This window comes from Emydura macquarii, unplaced genomic scaffold (genome assembly GCF_026122565.2).
Source record: "Emydura macquarii macquarii isolate MOO-44397 ecotype Brisbane River unplaced genomic scaffold, CSIRO-AGI_Emac_v2 contig_75, whole genome shotgun sequence".
In the NCBI taxonomy this organism is placed as follows: domain Eukaryota; kingdom Metazoa; phylum Chordata; order Testudines; family Chelidae; genus Emydura; species Emydura macquarii.
In genome coordinates this window covers 5,627,846-5,646,598 of record NW_027130212.1, presented here as the reverse complement: position 1 = coordinate 5,646,598, position 18,753 = coordinate 5,627,846, and the positions used below count along the sequence as shown (strand labels likewise).

The 18,753-nt window shown below is 38.2% G+C and overlaps 1 protein-coding gene across 4 annotated transcripts in view; it reads left to right on the top strand.

Moving 5' to 3' along the window:
- The window catches only part of USP25 (ubiquitin specific peptidase 25), a 139,505-nt gene that overhangs the window by 17,607 nt on the left and 103,145 nt on the right, over window positions 1–18,753 (top strand). For all 4 annotated transcript variants that reach the window (XM_067543203.1, XM_067543212.1, XM_067543196.1 and 1 more), the window contains exons 2-3: window positions 13,416–13,493; window positions 15,273–15,417. In XM_067543203.1, the coding sequence (XP_067399304.1) occupies window positions 13,416–13,493; window positions 15,273–15,417 (223 nt within the window). The remainder of the gene's footprint in view (window positions 1–13,415; window positions 13,494–15,272; window positions 15,418–18,753) is intronic.

Here is an 18,753-nt window from a genome sequence, read left to right as displayed (position 1 = left end):
TAAAAAAGGCCCATTCAGCCAATCAAAATGCAGCATGGGACAACTAGTGTTCCAGATCAATTCAGGAGTATAAATATTCCATACCAGAATCTAACACTCAGTTTAGAAAGTGTGTGTCTGTAAAATCTGAATTATCCTTTGAATAAAAAGCAATCTAAAATTATGTGGACTTCATAAGAACATTTGCACTTGAATGCTATATTTTTGCTAATGGTTAATCATAAGTTACCTAAGACTATAAAACACGAAGAAGACAGAGGCACTACTCCAGAAGCAAAGCTTCACTTGATTCAGTTGAATGCTAACAGAAATTCATTTTAAACAAAATAAATGAGACTGAAGGTAAGTCATTTTACTTTACCAACACATTTTCTGTGTTAAACTATATCATGTGATTAGAACCAGAATTTGACACTGGGCTGAATATTGCTGCCATGAAAGTCAGTGGCAACACTGAAGTTGATTTCAACAAGAGCAGCCTGTAAGAATTAAATAACTTCTAACAATAAGGTGGATTACATTAAAAATATTAACAGGTAATAACTATCAAATGGCCGAGTTTAATCTTCGTGCTTATGCTATGTGTATACAGTCCTCATCTTTTAAATGCTCTAGATCAGTGTTTCTGAATGACCGGTCCATGGACCGGCACTGGTCCCTGACACAGTGTAGGAAGCTGGTCCCTGGTATCAAAAAGGTTGAGAAACACTGCTCTAGGATTCATGGCCTCCGTTATGGAGATGTGAGCAAAATAGGACAGAAAATCCTTCAAAGAAAGAAGTGCTGCTTTTGCCCCAGAAACCCTGGAAGGTTCTCTAAAAGAGAAAAATAGGATGATGGCTCTGTGAATCTGGATCCATGGTGTTGTAGGAAGGTCTGGCTGTTCTGTGCAGCATCTCCCCCAGTTCTTCACCTCCTAAGCCTAAGAGGTTATCCATATAAGAGAGTGCTGTTTCTTCCTCATTTCTGTGTAAGAGCCTTTCTCCCTCCACACCCCAAGGATGTTGAAGGGTAGATCCAAGGGTACATCTACACTGCAAAAAAACAAGTCCCTCCTCCTCCTCTCCCCAAAACATGGCAGTGAGTCTCAAGGTGTGGGTCTATAGGCTTGATTTTATGCTATGGTGCTAAAAATAACAGTGTAGATGTTCACTCTCAGGCTTGAGCTTGGGCTCTGAAACCCATCCCCCTTGCCAGGTCCTAGAGCCTGAGTGGGAACATCTACACTGTTTTGAATACTGTAGCGCAAGCCTGAGTCTGTAGACGGGGGCTCTGAGACTTGCTGTTGTGCCTTTTTATTTTTGTTTTTGTTTTCCCTTCAGTGTGCATGTACCCTAAGTTACTAGACTATGGAAGCATGACAGGGCAATCCTGTAGAAAGAGTGGGACTTAGATGGTTTGATGTGTATCCCAAGCTCTGTGTAGAATCTGGACCATCATACAGCTTTAGAAGCTCAAATTCCTTTTCCCTTGTGTATGATTTTTGAGAGTCTGAATACAAAACACCTTCCCCTGCTGGATGGTTTGGAGGAAAGTCCACGTTAGTGAACTTTGCAGGGTTTTCTCTTCCCTGCATGAGTCTTCCTCACATAGAGAATGATTGAGCTTCCAGTATGTAGGCAACAATTGATTTTTCCCTATATAACTACATAATTACTTGCTTTGTATTTCATATTTTATGTAATGTATAGGTGCACATTTGTAGTTGGAAAACTCACTAATTCAGTCCTTTTTAAAAAAAAATCTCATTGTTTACAAATATTTAATGCACTGGTAACTTGAATTAAAATTTACAAAACCAGTCAAATTTTGCTTTAAGACAGTAAATGAGAACTCAGGCCAAACAGTTGGAGCCCAAAATATTTAGGATTTTTTGGTGAATGTATACAGTGATGCTACATAGAAACATCAATGAAATGAAAAACAAAAATTCAGTGAGGACAGTCATTTCTTCACAAAGGGAAACCACAGAGGGAAAGTGTGTGTGTGGTGCTCAGCAAAATGTGGAAAAGTAAACTAATTCAATTTTAGTAATCTGCTGTTTTATTAATACACATTATAACTATTCCTTTTAAATGATAGTTTCCCTTTTAAAACTCATGAAGGACGGGTTGATTCCAGACATTGATAATGGACTTTAATACTTTTCCCGTCCAAGTCTCCAGATTGAATCCAACCCATGCTGTTGTGGACTGGTAGTTATTACCATCCAGTGAGTCTTTGGCTGCCTCTTTGAAATAAGTTTGGTCTCAGTCCAGTTTCAAATGGATAAATGTCCGCCTCACACAAACCACAACTGTAATTGGCACTTTTTGGCAGGGTTAAAAAGCAGAGAAGCCAAGGGCTGAACTCCCCTTTTGCTCCATAGGTGATCCTTTTAGGGAGAGTTTGAGGCACACGGGGACCGTGTGTATGGCATTATTATTGTGTGTAAACTTTTATTTTATCTGATCAGATGCTGCTTTAGTAGCTCCTTACTGGATATACATTATGTCATCAAATAAGAGGTTTCTCTTAAAGCAAAGGAGGTATGTTGTGAGGGTTGTCAGTCCAGTATCTTTCTAGAGTATGGAATGCAAATATTTTTTAAACTTGGCTTCCTGCCATTGCAAGTACTGTGTTTTTGATAGAAGAAGTAGTCTTAAAACACAAATGGTAAGAAAACAAGTGGCAACAGCAAAGCATTTTGATCTGCCCAAATATCTGTTGCTTATTAACATGTTGGTTTATCTAGTATCTTCATGGATAGGCTTCATTTATCAGTCATGTAAGCAAGTTACCTGTTTTGGAACCTGACCAGTAAACGAAAGCTTACTATTTTGTTTGAAAGCACAGTACACAGAGATGTAGGCTTTTTCTTAACTGTTCTCCGGAGAAATAATTAACATTGTGGAGATGACATTCTCTGTGGTAACTGAGGGTCTTTTGTGTGTCCATTCTACATAATTCTCCTGTATCTTTGTTTAATTGTTTGTTTATAGTAGAAACTAAAAGCCCCTTTATAGATTAGAGGAAAGTAATCCTGTAATCCCTCAGGATTTTTCCCATTACAGCAAACGCATCACATGATGAAACCAGTTTATCGACTAATTGGCTGGGGACAGTTCCAGTAACAGCCACATTTAAAATCAATTCCTATCAGAGTAAAGAAAATTCTAATTTAGTATAAATGTAGGGGGCCAAATCCTGCATGTTTTATTTTGGTAATTTTTCCTATTTAAATCAGTGATGCTGTACTTGTGAGTCAGGTAAGCAGGGTTTGGTTGCTACATTGTTTGGAGGAACTTGAGATAAAATACCATTTTGAGCATGTTTTTTGCTTTATTATTTTATATTACATGACTTTACTGTAGCACTTATAAATGCTCAAGTGTTTGTCCCAGGAGAGGGAAGAAATTCCTGTAGTCCAGTTTTGAACATTTACTTTTCTTTGAATGAGGCGTTGAATCCAAAAGTGTTGAATGTGATATTTTATGTTAGGTCCTATTTCCCATTACTAATGCCTGGGGCTATCTGATTCATTATCAGGAATATGACTGTGCCTTTACAGACCTTTAAAACTAAGGCATATGAAGTGTCTTAAATGTCCAGTGTGCACTTGCAATGTAAAAATTTTAAGCTTAGACGTGTCATCATGAGTAGAGCTGGGGGTATAATTTATTAGAAAAATATGAGAAATTTGAAGATACAACTGCAGAAAAAAATAAGCATGGCTAAAATTTATTGTTTTCCTGTGAACCAGTGCAGTAGTTCAGAATGGAAGTGTACATATGGGATTTGTCATGAAACATGGTGTTGTAAATTATAGTGGTTAAAATTATCAGAGTTTACAGCACCGTTTGAGATTAAGTTCCGTACAGTAGTTTTTAGTTTCATATGGCTGAGGAAGATACTAAGTGTAGTGCAGATCCTTTCCTGCTTCACTTGTACTGGCTCAGCCAGTAGAACAGTATAGCCCAGATAACGTTAATTGAACATTTCCTTACATGGAGGGGTGGTTCCTTACATGGAGGGCAAAAATGGGGAATATGGACACAGAGAGAATTATAAAGAATAGGGTTGGCAGTAAGCCAGGAAAAACAAAACCTCTGAGTTGAGTGCTACTTAATAGTTTAAAGTCGCTGCTGTTAACGGTTGTTGTTTTTGTAGCACTATTAGTATACATGGTGTTCTATCAATAAATAATATTACAGACTCCGGTCCTGAAGAATTTACAATCTAAATTTGACATAACACAGCATGGGGTGACAATAAATACGTGAAGTGGGGCTTGAATATGGGCATATGTGAGGCTTACATAAGAAATTGAGTAGGCCTATATGTAATGTTTGGTTCCAATTTAATAACATGTCTGCATGAGGATGGTGTCCAGGATGGAGGTCAGTCATGAAAGGCTAATAAAATCAAAGTGAATTTTGAGCAGGGTTTTGAAGGAGTAGAATGAGTCGTGTAGTGTGCTGGCATCAGAGAGGAAAGACACAGATTGCTTTGTGGGAGGAGGAGATAAATCTCTTATCTGTGCTAGCGTTTTTACTTGTACTTGTAACTCAACCTAACAGAATCAGTTATTTTGAGTTAACACATTTATTTATTTTAGAGTGATGCTCCACAAAAATTTGTGAATTCTAAGGTCTTGTCTATACTTAAAACGCTACAGCTCACAACTGCTGTGTAGACACTATATACACAGAGTTCTCCCATCGGTGTAAGTAATTCAGGTCCCCATGAGGCTCTTGCAGTTCTTCCGTTGACCTAGTGCTGTCTACACAGGGGGTTAGCTCAGCTTAACTGTGTTTTCAGGGAGTGTGGATTTTGCACACGTCTGTGAGACAGCTATGCCGGTGTAACTTCCCAGTGTAGACCAGACCTAATACAGACACTTGCCAGTGTTTGTTCCTGGTTGTGGCTCACCCTACTCTTGAGTGCTAGCTTTTTCTGTCAGGAACCGTGACCAGGAGCGAATGTTGGTGAGTGACTGCAGTAACATTTGCAAGTATTTGTGAGCATCTGCACTAAAATATGCAAGGATGTTTATTAACTCGAGTTAATTGGTAATCAGTTAACTCAAGTTACAACATGACCAAAAACTCTAGTATAGACATACCCAAAGGAAGCATCAATATGAGTAAAAATGACAGGGCATAGTTGCGGCAGCACTTAACATTTATATAAAACTTTGGTGCACATAGTTCAAAGTATTTCATAAGTTGCACTGAAAATGCTAACACAGCTGTGCAGACTAGGTGTTCTGATGGAGCTGTGGGTAATCAATCTCCAAATTTGTTTTCTGAGTTGGAGACAAATAATTCTGGGGCAGCATAGCTCAAGTGATTAACAAAAACACACGTGTGAAGGATTCACTTGTTGTTTCTCTAAGGTAGTGTTGCTTTTTGTAACCGTACGCATATACGTTGGTGGAGTACTCAAAAGTTCTGAAATTCGAGGACGAATAGGTTTTACTCATTCTAATGGTGATAAAGAATTAATACTAGAATAGAAAGCTACATTGAGACTAAAGGAAGTGTGGATGTAGGTAAGGTTGTATCTCGTTGTTTCAGCTTGAAAAATAATAATAATAAAAAAAAATCCAGCAAAGTGTTTGTTCAGATTTCTAATTTATATTAAAGGAAATGGAGCAAACTACAGAAGTAAAATGTCACTTTCAGACATTTGATTGGTGGAGGAGCACAAGTATTATTTGCATATGATAGTGAAAGATAGACAGGCTTAGTATCTGTATTGAAAACCACTTGAAGACAAGCACTTTTAGGGGAGAGCAAATCTATAGTAAAGCAACTCTGGAAAAATAAGTGACTCCATATATGCAGTTCAGGGAGAATCTCGCTCTCCACATTTTAGTGTAAATGGCTGGCTTTCCTGTAGAAAATTCTAGTGGATGAAACAAAAGGCCATTTAACTTAGTTGCTGAATATTTGTGGTGTTTTAGAAAACCTTTTTGAAGTGTTTGTCAAAAATAGTAATGTTTTTTTGAGATTAAAAAGAAAAACGATTTTTAACCAGGATTTTTTAAAAATGTTTTAATTTTGACCAGTTTCCTCTCTAACTCCCCAAGTGTAATTGAACATGAGGAAATACAAAGTATAATAATGCAAATTGTTTTGAAGTGAGAATTTCCCCTTCCCCACCCTCCATGCACTATATTGTCCAGAGGAGGTCTGCTGAGCCCTGTTAGTCTTGAAAAGTGAACGTTCTCTCTCCTCAGCTGCCACTGAAACAGACTTCTCTCATCCCAGGAAGTGCTCTGTAAATTTGTGATTAAATATTAAGAACACTGTGAACTTTGAGAAAAAAGTATTTAAAGTCCTAAGAATTGTCAGATTCTTACCATTATATGGAACTCCTTTTGTTCTAAAAGTTAGCAGTGTGTATAAATCATGGATATGTAAAGGAGTGATAGGGGAAGGTAAATCATTTTTATGTCTTAGTTATAGGTACAGGAGACATTGTTAAGGGTTTTGTCACCTCTTTATCTGGAGGAGGATGTTTTTGGTTCTAGCTGAATTGTCCATTATAAGTAAAAGCCAAAACATTTAAACCTAAGTACCTAAACTTAGGGCTGGTTCACACTGACCGCACAATTCGGTGGCAGTCGACGGGAGTTACGCAAACTACGCACTTGGTACAGAGTGCAGCCAAATGCCAAAGTAAACAAACTGGGAGAAAAATTTCCTCTCCAGTATTTGAATTAATCAGAGGCCTTGTAACAACAGGAGGTTTCATAAAAAAAGTTCAAACAAATTTGATAGTTGTCGCTCAATCTTAATACATAGAGCCTTGTAAAATTCTTTTAAGTTTTTAAAATCGTTTTCCATTTTATTTTTCGGGAATTTCTTGTTTTGTTTCATGCATTAAAATTTTATTTCTTTTTATCACATTTACATTAATATCTAGTTTAGCTACACTACATCATTGTATTAATCATTATTCCAGGGCACTGAAAGATTTTAGGAATGAAAAGCAAGCTAGAACAGTACTCTGCTTTTTCTTTTTTCATGCTTTGTCATCTCTTGCTTACTATCAATGTATGCTTTTGGGGGATAGGGAAAGGTTGACAGTCTACACTAACCATAGGGTACAATAGACATTAAATAATGGTATTGGATAAATTGGGATTTTGGTACATGAGCCCAAACAGTATGTCAGTGGTATCTATCTAGAGCCAACAGAATTGTTCTTACATGTGTCTTGTACATTTTGTTCAGTTTCAAGTACCATAATGCACTTTCCTTTTCCACATCTTTTAGCAGTGATGACTTTTTAATAGTACTTGCACATATTTTTATTTGATCGTCAGGATCTCCAATGCATTATACAATAGTCTTAATGAAGCCAGTAATTTTAATTGCTGCGTTTTCTGACATTTGTTTGACCATCTTATCTAGTGAGTTTTGAATAATCACTTTCACTTGTGGATGCTCTTTCTTCTATGTATGGCTCCATAGCAGCAACACTGCTTCCATCTGGGGCCTCTACAACGATGCTTAATAGCACAACACTTGACTTAAACATCAGAACCTTTCTATTAGCAAGAGTGCCCAAGGCAATTGTGTAATTAAATCTGGTATTTGCGCACAATGTGCCTTTATGAAGCTACACAGAAATTTCATGTTTGAATAGAAGCCTACATCTTTCAGGATCGTTAGAAGAGCTTTCATGATGGCTGGCTTCTTCAGATTAAAGACAGCTACTTAAAGCACAGAAGTGAACCAGGAGTTCCACCTGGTTATTGCTTGCTGGGGATATAAGAAAGCAGACAGCTTGGGGTAGTGTACTTTTAGGAAGTGCAGATAGGCAGCCTTCAGTTTCTTGAGAATGAAAACTCTCTCATAACTCTTGCTACTATTGAATTTGTCGGTTAACTGATGTATCCATTTCTAAATAAATGGAGTTTGTGCGCCCAACATGTCATATGCAAAACTTCAAGAGCACTGAAACACTTTTTAATACTCACTGAGTCACTCAGAATGGCAAGCACATCAGAATTACTGCATGTTGTAGCTGTTCAACATATCCATGAATGCTTGGGAACATGTGTTGTCTTGGCAGTTTCAAGAAATAAGACTGCAGCCCAGTGAATGTTTTCTGACTCGGTAGTACCCAGTGTCTTAAACAAAACTACAAAGACACATCTGCCTGCATTGTCTGGCGTTTCGTCACAAATCACAGCCAGATGCTTGCCTGTGACAGCACCTCATCCTTTGCTGCCTGTCCAGCTCTTGGAAGATATCCCAGCCTCAAGCAAACAGCACTTGGAAGGTCACTGGCTCCTAAAATGAAAGATATTGTTTGAAAGAATATATTAGAAAATACTTTAAAGTCAATATCATTTCCAGTTGTCTTTATATTAGTTTAATAATTTAGTTAAATTGTTTCAGGAAAAAAATGCTGCAAAGTTAACTCACGCAGTATGCAACTATTCAAGTACTCTTGGACTGAAGGATGATCAAGCTTTTCTAGTGGAATATTGCACTCATATGTATAGCACACTTTTGAACTGCGTCCTCTACTAATTCAGTCTTTTCTTCTTTGGCTTTCTTGGCACGTTGCAATGTATCACCATTTGTAGGTTGGCAGGGTTTTTTGCTTGTATCAGTGACTGCACAATTTTTTTTCTCACGTGACCGACTGATCAACAATCTGTAACGATCATATCTTTTGACTCCCATTCCAGCTGACCATTGGAAATCAGCAACATATGTCCTCTCATGCTTAATTTTTTTGCTGTGATGTTTAATTCTGGCAAGTGGTTTAGGATTTTAAAACACAAGTTCTCTGACAGCAAAAACCTCTGAATTTTCACAGGGTATTAACAACTCACTATAAATATATTTGCATGGGTGCAATCTTGCTTTGAGACACTTACAACCACTACAAGTTAGCCATCCCCAAATCCTCTGGATAGCTCCTTAGGGTTCCCTCCTTGAAATATACCCCATACTGCAGCCCCCAAATAAGTCCCACTTCTCCATCCCCAATTAGTGACAAAAACCACGAGACACCATGGATCATTCCAGCCTCTATTGCACTCTTCTTTAGCCCCCCACACTCTGGTCCCCCCCATGTTCACTGGAACCCTTGCTCCCCTTAAATGTTCCCCCAACCATTAGTTCAGTAACCGCTCCCATCCCTCCTTACATATTCTCCTTCACCTGGGGTGGTGGGAAGCCCTTTGGGGAGGTGTTGGATTCTGCCTTTGGGGAGGTTTCAGAGTGAGTCCGCACTGCTCTTGTCCTGCAGCAACAGCTCCTGTCCTGTGGGGTTGGTCCCAGCTCCCCACTCAAGGATCTGTACTGGGACCAGTGCCATTGAACGTGTTCATAAATGGGGTTAAGGTGAGGTGGCAAAGTTTGTAGATGGTACAAAATTACTCAAGTCCAAAGTTGACTGCAAAGAGTTAAAAAGGGATCTCAGAAAACTGGGTGGCTAGGGAACAAAATGGCAGATGAAATTCAATGTTGATAAACGTAAAATAATGCACAGTGGAAAACAAAATCCCAACTATCCATACAAAATGATGGGGGTTTACATTAGCTGTTATCACTCAAGAAAGAGATTTGGGAGTCATTGTAGATGGTTCTTGGAAAACAGCTGCTCAATATGCAGTGGCAGTCTGGAAAAAAAAAAAAAGAAAAAAAGAATGGAATGTTAGGATTCATTAGGAGAGGGATGGCTAATAAGAGAGAAAATATCACAACGCCACTATAGAAATCCATGGTATAACCACACCTTGAACATTGCATGCAGTTCTTGTCACCCCAACTCAAAAAAGATATATTAGACTTGGAAAAAGTACAGAAAAGGGCAACAAAAATAATTAGGGGTATGGAACAACTTCCATATGAGGAGAAATTAAAAAGGCTGGAACTGTTCATCTTAGAAAAGAGATGACTAAGGGGGGATATGATAGAGGTCTATAAAATCCTGAACGATGTGGAGAAAGTGCTTAAGGAAGTGTTATTTACCCCTTCTCATAACACAAAAACTAAGGGTTATCTATGAAATTAATAGGCAGCAAGTTTAAAACAAACGAGGAATTATTTCTTCACACAGTGAACAGTCAACCTGTGGAACTTGTTGCCAGAGGCTGTAAAGGTAAAAGGTAAAAACTATAACAGGTTTAAAAAAAGAATTAGACAAGTTCATGGAAGATATATGTCCATTAGCCAAGATGGTCAGAGATGCAACCCCATGCCCTGGGTGTCCCTAAGCCTCTGACTTCCAGAAGCAGGACTGGACAATAGGAGATGGATCAATCAAAAATTGCAGTGTTCTGTCCATTCCCTCTGAAGCATCTGGCACCAGCCACTGTTGGGAAAACAGCATCCTGGGCTAGATGGACCATTGCTCTGTCCCAGTATGGCTGTTCTTCTAGTTAGGGCCCTATCTAAAATTCACAGCTATGAAAAACACGTTATGAACCGTGAGATGAGACCTCCCCTGTGAAATCTAGGTATTGGAGTGGTAAGGGAGGGGCAGGGCGGGCTGTGGGCTTCTACTATGCACCAGGCTCCAACTGCTAGTCCTGCCATGCTGAGGAGGGAAGGGACTTCCTCTTCCCCTGCATGGCCACTCTCGGAAGGCGATCAGACCCACCTTTGGGTACTTCCCCTGGCTGCAGGATGCACCATGGCTGGGCTCTGAAGGCAGCAGCCATGGAGCTTCCTGCAGCTGGGTGAGATTCCTGGAGGTGGAGGTGGGCTTGATCTCCACTGCTTGGAGCACCCCTGCTGGTGGCTCCTAGCTGGTAGTCCTGGCTGGGCTGGGGAGAGACAGGATTTCCTCTTACCCTGTGTGGCTGCTCTCGGTGGGGTGGGGAGGGGCGATCAGACCGACCTCCACTTCTAGGAGCCACCTCTGGCTACACGAAGCTCCACGGTTGCCAGAGGAGGGTCTGATTTCCCCCTGAGAAGGGTCATGCAGGGGAAGAGGAGTCTTGTCCCTCCCCAGCCCAACCCGAATTAACAGGTAGGAGCATCTGGCTGTGGCACTCCCAATAGCATGGGGGAGATCAGAGTCAGCTCCACTTCCAGGAACCTCCCTGGGTTGCAGGAAGCTCGGTGGCTGATGCCTTCACAGAAGTGAGGTGGCAATACCACAATCCCCCCAAAACAGCTTTGCAACCCCCCATGACATCTTTTTGGTTCTGGACCTCCAGGGTTACACCATAGTGAAATTTCAGATGTAAACACATGAAAAGTGAAATTGACTAATTAAAAAACCAGCTCTGACCATGAAATTGACCAAAATGGACAGTGATTTTGGTAAGTCCTTACTTATATTGAACTACAGGCCTTCCATCTCAGCTTACTAGGCATGAAATAGTGCCTTTCAGTGTAGTGTTACTTTGGGCATTCAGTGGTTAAGAATTATTATCCAAACAGTTTTTGATTTCCTAGGTACAACTATTTACAAAGATGAGATAATGATATGTGTGCCCTTGTAGCATGTGTGCTGAATGTACAGAAATGTACTGCATGAATGAAATACTTGAATGGGTATTGTAATCTCTCGGCATCTTATGCAACTGTAAAAGCAAATTCTACTAAAAAGTTAACTTGAAAAGGGAATGTTAAACCGTATTCCCAATATTTATTTGTTACAGAAAAGTATTTTACAAGTACTTGGTGAGACATTCACTGTTCTTGTATTGTTACATTTTGGGAATGACTGCATTTTATTTTCATTAATAGGAAGTGGATTTTTTTTAAACCCTATACTTTACTAGACTTTCTCTTACACACACACAATCACTGTTTTGATTTCAGGATGTGGCCAACAAAATTAGGAACAAAAAGTATTTTGTAAATGCCAGTAAATATTTCCTTCCTTTTCCATCTCCCAGATCAGAAATGTAATTTGTTCGTTTGGATCAGTGGCCAATAATTTTAAAGTTTCATTGTGATGATTTAGTGAAACTTCAAGAGCCATTATAATCCCTGCTTTTCACTCCATCGGAATTAAGGCATAATTTTTTGGGATGAGTTGGGATGGGGTCATTGAATGGGGAAAAAGAAAACAGATTGTTTTTTCAAGGCTGCAGTTTTAAAATGTACATTTTTTTGCTATCTTGAAACTAAAAATATTACATTTTTAAAGGTTACTTCATGAGTATAGCCACCATACTTGAGGGAAGTTTAAGCCACGTTTTGTTTAACTTAGTTAATAATACTTGCTTTCATTAGCCCTTTATATGTGCCAATGTGATCTGATATATCTAAAGTGTACCAGACATTTTCTATGTTAAGAGGTTCACTGTTAGAAAGGGATTTATATTGTTAGTTTAAGAGTCAGAGTAAAACTTAGCAGGGAAAATGGGAGAGACTGCTCATTTCTGGTGCTTTGTCTTATTCCAGAGGGACACTTTTTTTTAACTAGGGAAAAACCCCAATAAACTGGGTTTATCAATTTAAAAAAAAAAAGAAAAGAAAAGAAAAATTCCACACTTGAGAAAAATAGAGAGGTGAATTTCTGAGCTCTGACAATTCAAATAGTTATGATTTAAAATTTGTTGCTATATACACAGTAAATCCTTGTGGGATGAGCCCATTTTTGATGTCTGAAGAAATTGGTTGCAAAATAAAGAAGTTATAATTTAGTTAAAATTATTTTCTGACCATGTTCAATAGACTCTTATCTTTACATACTTTAAAGCCCCAGTCATGCAATTGATTCCATACAGGAGGACCATGGGAGCCTTATGGAGTCACTTTGAAGCCAGTGAAGATGTATACAGGTGCAAGGGTCTGCTCTCATGGATCGAGTGTCAGGATTGTCAGGGAGGAGGCTTACAGTGAGCATACAGAGTATGTCATTAGAACTTCAGAGCTAATGTTTAGGTTATTGTTGCTGAGACCATTTGCAGGTAGCCAGTCATTCCTTCTGTGGCATTACCTATTTATTCCTTAGCCCCCTTAAAAGCAGCATAGAAAGGAGCCACCAGGATACTTGTGGTTTTCTGTCAGGCCCCATAGCATGCAATCTGAAATTTCACACATGCTCCCAGGCTTTCTGGAGGGCACCACCTGAGAGCAGGAAAACGTTTAAAGGAATGTGCAAGCTAATTTTCACACAGTCGAATGTGCAATCTGTCTTTGACTGTGCAGGAAAATATATATTGGAAGCTTTTTTGAGTCTCTTTAAAGGAAGTACGGATAAATACACAGAGAACTTTTCACTGATGTGTTAAGGGTAAGAATTAAGGTGCATAAATCATGGGGAAACTGAAATATATGGTGCCCCATGCTAACTCTGCTACCTTCTGGGTATGTATACAATATGCATCTTACTGTGAATGATACACTTACAAGGGTACACTATTTTTAGGTCAAGTTAAAGTAACACAATTATTTTGTCATTGTGTAGACATTCTGATCATCTATTTTATTTGTTTACAGCACCAGCAGACATTTTTGAATCAGCTGAGGGAGATCACTGGTATCAATGACATCCAAGTACTGCAACAGGCCTTGAAGGTATGGTGGGTTTTTAATGAGTATCTAACTCGACAGGAAGCTGCATGTGCATTTGCTGTGAGTTCACCTCCTGTGATGTCACCATCTAGCTTTACCAAAAATCTTAACAAAGTTCTCCAGTGTAAGGAGGCAAGATCTGATATTCATAATGGGAAAAATAAGCTGGAAACTTTTTTTTTTTTGAGGGTGGTCAGGCAGAGAAGGGGAGTGCTTGGATGTTGCATTTATCTGTCAGGAAAGAGAAATAAAGATACTACTCTGATTCTTTCCTGTGGCATTTCCCTTTTAGTGGAACAATGGCACAAGACCTATTAATGGCATCTTGTGTACTTTGAAAGCACAAAATTGATATCTGGTTAGATATTAATATCAATTGATGTAGTAGGTGGGGTGTGTTTAAAAAGAAGGAAAATAGTCTTTAGCCACTTCTCACATCACTATTAAATTCCTTGCTACTTTATGGTGCACATTTAAAAAAAAAAAAAAAAGCTTGGGAGGTGTCTCATATATTTATTTATTTTTCCCCATGGTATATCTTATTTTAAAAATATCAGGAGTATGAAGTGTCATCTTCCCTGGTTATGTTAGAGGAGCTGTTAGGTGTCTGGGCAGATATACAAGGAGTTTTCAGGGAATGAACGTGCAGATGAGGCCTATGATGTTTTAGTTTTTGTTTACACCAGTGTCTTCAACTTCAATGCCTACTTAACATTTTGGGTGAATTACTATTTTGTTAAAGGGTGTGCTGGATGGCTTTTATTTGTTTAAGCTATATAACTAGGTGCTGTCCCCTCCCATTGTAGAGTCGAAATAGTTATACCCTTTATAACTTATATAGCTTATTCTCCTTCCCTTACAGGAACAGCTTCATTGGTATAAGATACCTTTATGATAATATAACTGCTTCCATGGGATGGGTGGACTTGTTTTAATTATATTGGTTTAGTTAAAGTAGTACAACTTTTCTAAAGGCCCATCAGCAGATTGAATAAAGATCTCTTCCTTTCTTAATTTCTCCTCATTCACTCGATCTTGACTCTTGTGATAAGATCATGTCACTAGTTCTCCTGTTGTCAGAAATTCTTGCAGGGCAAACAAGACCTGATTTTTTTTTATATGGGGGGGAGGGGAGAGCAGAAACCTCCATACTTCTTTTCCCCCAAAACTAAGTAAAATTCCCATCCCCTCACGATTACCTTTCAAGTCATACAAAAACACACACACACCTCTTCCCCCTCTGCCCCGAGAAGACAAAAGAAGGTGGTGGGGGGGGGGGAGGGGGGAGTGTATTTTTAACACCTATGTGTGTGTGTATGTATGTTACTCATGATTAAATTTAGACTAGAGAAAATTTAAACAACCAAATATCTGTAGCCTCAAAAATAAAAGTCTGGATCATTAGGTAGCATAATTCGGCTTAGTTATGTTGAAGTCAATGAAGCTGTGCCAAATTACTCTAGATGAAGATACTGCCTGAAATTTCCAGTGCATTTTTAACTGATTTCTCCTTTGATACAGAGAAGAAACCTTGTTGACTATTTTGTCTTATAATTGGGGGTAGACATTATGCCCACAAAATTATATGGTTGGAAACTAGCCAAGGATATAAAATAAAATTTTGAAGATTTAAAATGATTTTAGATTGTGACTTTCTAACCAGAATTTGACATGGAAAAAATGAAATACAGTTGGTTGTGTGACAATTGAAGTTGATCATAAACTTATTCTGGCCTACTATTTAGAAAATAGTGACGTCTCTTTTTCTGTTGACATTTAAAGGACAGCAATGGGAACTTGGAATTAGCGGTGGCTTTCCTTACTGCAAAGAATGCCAAGGTTCCTCAGCAGGAGGAAGCAACTTACTATCAAACAGCACTTCCTGGCAATGACAGATACATCAGTGTGGGCAGCCAGGCAGACACAAGTAGGTATTTCTTTCTCTATGCAAACTAATTTAAAAGCCAAGAACTAAGAACTTGGCTATCATCAATTCTGCTTGTAAATTCCCTAACTTCACATTTCCTAGATTTTTAGGTGTTCTCGTTTCTTTCAGCATATATTTCACTTTCCTTGTGTTTTTTTTTTAACACGTTCATTTTTGGTATTAGTTAGAGATTGAACTGGACCTACAATGCATTTTTGCCCTTTGTGGGGTTCCTGGTGGGGCATGCCTGGTCAAGAAAGATAAATAGCTTTAAAGAGAGCCAAAAGTTCACAAAACATAGGAGTACTTCAAACCTGAATAAAAATAAATGTTAAAGCTGTAAATACAGTGTTACATAAGTAACATTATCACATAGGCATTTTAAGGACAAGAGAGAGAGAGAGGCAGTGGTGCTCACAAGTTAACTTGATAGCTGCAGGTGTTAAACATGCCTCCCTAGATATAAGAAGTGGGCCGTTGTTTCTCATGAAAAAGATAAGAAACCATTAAAAATGGTTATGATGATTTCCTTATTGTGTTGACCTTTTTGTTATATTGAATGTCTAGTATTTTGTCAGTCCTTGAGAGGACTAGTCTTGCTCTCTTATAAATGCTTTATGGTCACATGTTTCAGCATTTGTTACCTAAAGTAAACATTGTTCTTTGAAAGAGATAAGAGAAATAACCTGGAAGAAACAGAGTGTATGGAAGGCTGTGTACAATGGATTTGTGTTCCATAATAACTTCTGAATTTTCTGTTACTATTGTTTGTTTGTGTTTCTAAACTCTATTAAACACAAACAGAAAATTGAATTTTAAAATTTCTTTGGGCCAGATCCTCAAGCAGTGCAGATCTGCATATCTTTGTTAAAGTTAATGGAACTTTCCATTGTAAAAGCATGGACTCTTTCTTTTAGTTTTTATTTCAGGAGCTAATGGTAATATAAATAAAGAAATTTTGTTCAGGGTTACAGTTTCATATTATTTGAAGCATATTATTATCCGTTATAAAATATAGTTTTGTCTTTAACTACTTGGGTTTGAAAGAGGAGATTTATATAATTTTAAAGTGTACTTACGTTTTGGAGTAGCTGAGATAGTTCAGGTTTTCGGCAGAATAGCACTGAAAGGTGTATTTAATCCTCTGTGTTTCTGGTCTCCCTTCATAAAATTTATCAGTTGCACAGTGGAAAATTAGTATTTCCCAAGAATAGATTAAAATCAGAATAATGTGTAATTAAAGTAATTTAAGTCTGAGTAAAGTCAGAAAAGCATCTGTACTAAAATGATCCGTACTTAACATATCTGCTTCCTCTGCGGATCCAGAATCGCAATCCTGAGATACAGGATTTTGCTACTGCAATATTTATTACTGCTATTCCAGAGTAAGTACAGATATGGGATAACCAGTTGGATTCTCTTGTCGCTCATGTTTCATTAACTACTCTGTTGATGAAAAAAAGTCCAGTTGCAGAGCCACATTCTGCCCTCATTTATACCTCATGTAACCTTATTGGAGACAAGAGGGTTATAAAGGATGTAACAGGGTAGAATCTGGCCCACAGAATGCATGAAATGGAAAGAGCACATTGTGAGTTTGAGATCCATGTTTAATTTGCAGCACCAGTCATTAGAAAAAATAAATCTTTATGGTTGTGAAACTGATTATATATTGCAAGACAGCCAAGAAGTAGCAACCGTTGTGGAGTAAAAACACTGAGATATTTTGGAGACTGATGTCCCGTATATTATCTGCTGCTGACTGTTCAGATTCATTGGCGTCAGAGTGGAGAGGTCTTAGTTCCTTGCAGTCGAGCTCTGGGTCACAGAATGAATGCATTTGGTAGTCTCATCCTAGTTTATTTTTGCACATGAGAAAACCACTAAACAATTCAGCATGCATTAGCTGTCTCTGATCAAGAGAAATCTGTGACTGAGATAGCAGAGCTTTTGCATGTCAGAAAAGAGGAGCCTTTGCAGAGCTTTATGAGAAACCTTGTGAGCTACATTATCATCTGCGCAATCCATTCTCTGCTGCTGAGTATCTCTATTGAATCCACTAGATTTGTTAATTTTCTTTTTAATAAATAGAAAATACTCAAAGCAAATCACAAGGACACACCATTGCAATCAGAGTATGAAGGGGGAAAAATAAGATAGTGGTTGATTTGAGAGGAGAAGAGAATGGAAACAAAGATATGAGTTAAGGTGGGAAATATGAAACCATGATAACATGATTCTTTTAACCTTCGTCATTCCCTTCAGTGAAGAGGGATGTTGATGTCACGTATATCTGTAACACTGTAAAATTGATGACAGTGTCTTGCTATTTAAATTTGTTGAACCCAATTAAATACCCCACAAAGGCGTAATTATCTCAAAATAAACTCGTCCCATCATGTCTGCTTAATCGTCTATGTTCATTTGAAATGTAAGATGTCATGAGTCATCTAGATGCAGAGCACTATAGTTTCTCAGCCATCTGGGCTGGGAATGAGAAGTCAACAGATAAATACCAGAAACTCAGTCCCTTACCAGGGAACAGAAATATCTGTTTGTTGAAGCTTTTGACTGTATGCCAAGCATAAAGGCATAGTTGGCTTTTTCTTGAGATTATAGGCTTGACTGGCTCTATATTATTGAAAAATGCTTGCTTAGTGAAGGATAAAATAATAAACATTTAATCAGGAAGTTTTATACTTTAAAAAGTAGCTGCTGTAATGCTCTGTACACTGTATCTTCAAAATATAGTTAAATAAACTGTATGGTTACAATTCTTTTCTGGTTGAGCCACAAAGTACAATATCCAACATGTAAGGAAGTGTTAGGAAACTGAAGTTCCTCAAGAGTAGCAGGCTTTCTGTCCAGACGCTGTTTATAGCAAATTACTGGCTTGTCAGCAGTTGGAAAAGCTATTAATTGAATGTTGATTGTTGTTAAGATTATTCCTTTTAAAAACATGACTAGTTTTCAACGTTAATGAAAATAAAGAAAACCTTTCCACTCCTGCCTCCAAACAATGCTTTATATTTCCTAAATTTGATAATTTACTACATATCAGACATTAATTCAGTATTAAACAGGCTAAATTATCACAGAAGCCTCAATACACTTGTGCATGCCCAACTTTGCTTGCGCCAATACGTGAATGTGCAGTTTTCTAGCACCAACAGTTGCATATACAGTTGATTTGATCACCTCCACATGCAAGAGCTAGTTGTCAGTTTGTGTGTATGCAAATAGAGACCATAACATGAAAACTTTTTAAATGTTGGGGTTGTAATTGACTAGTACAAAATTTCTGATCTAGAGTTGCGATAATACTCTTTGCTGTGT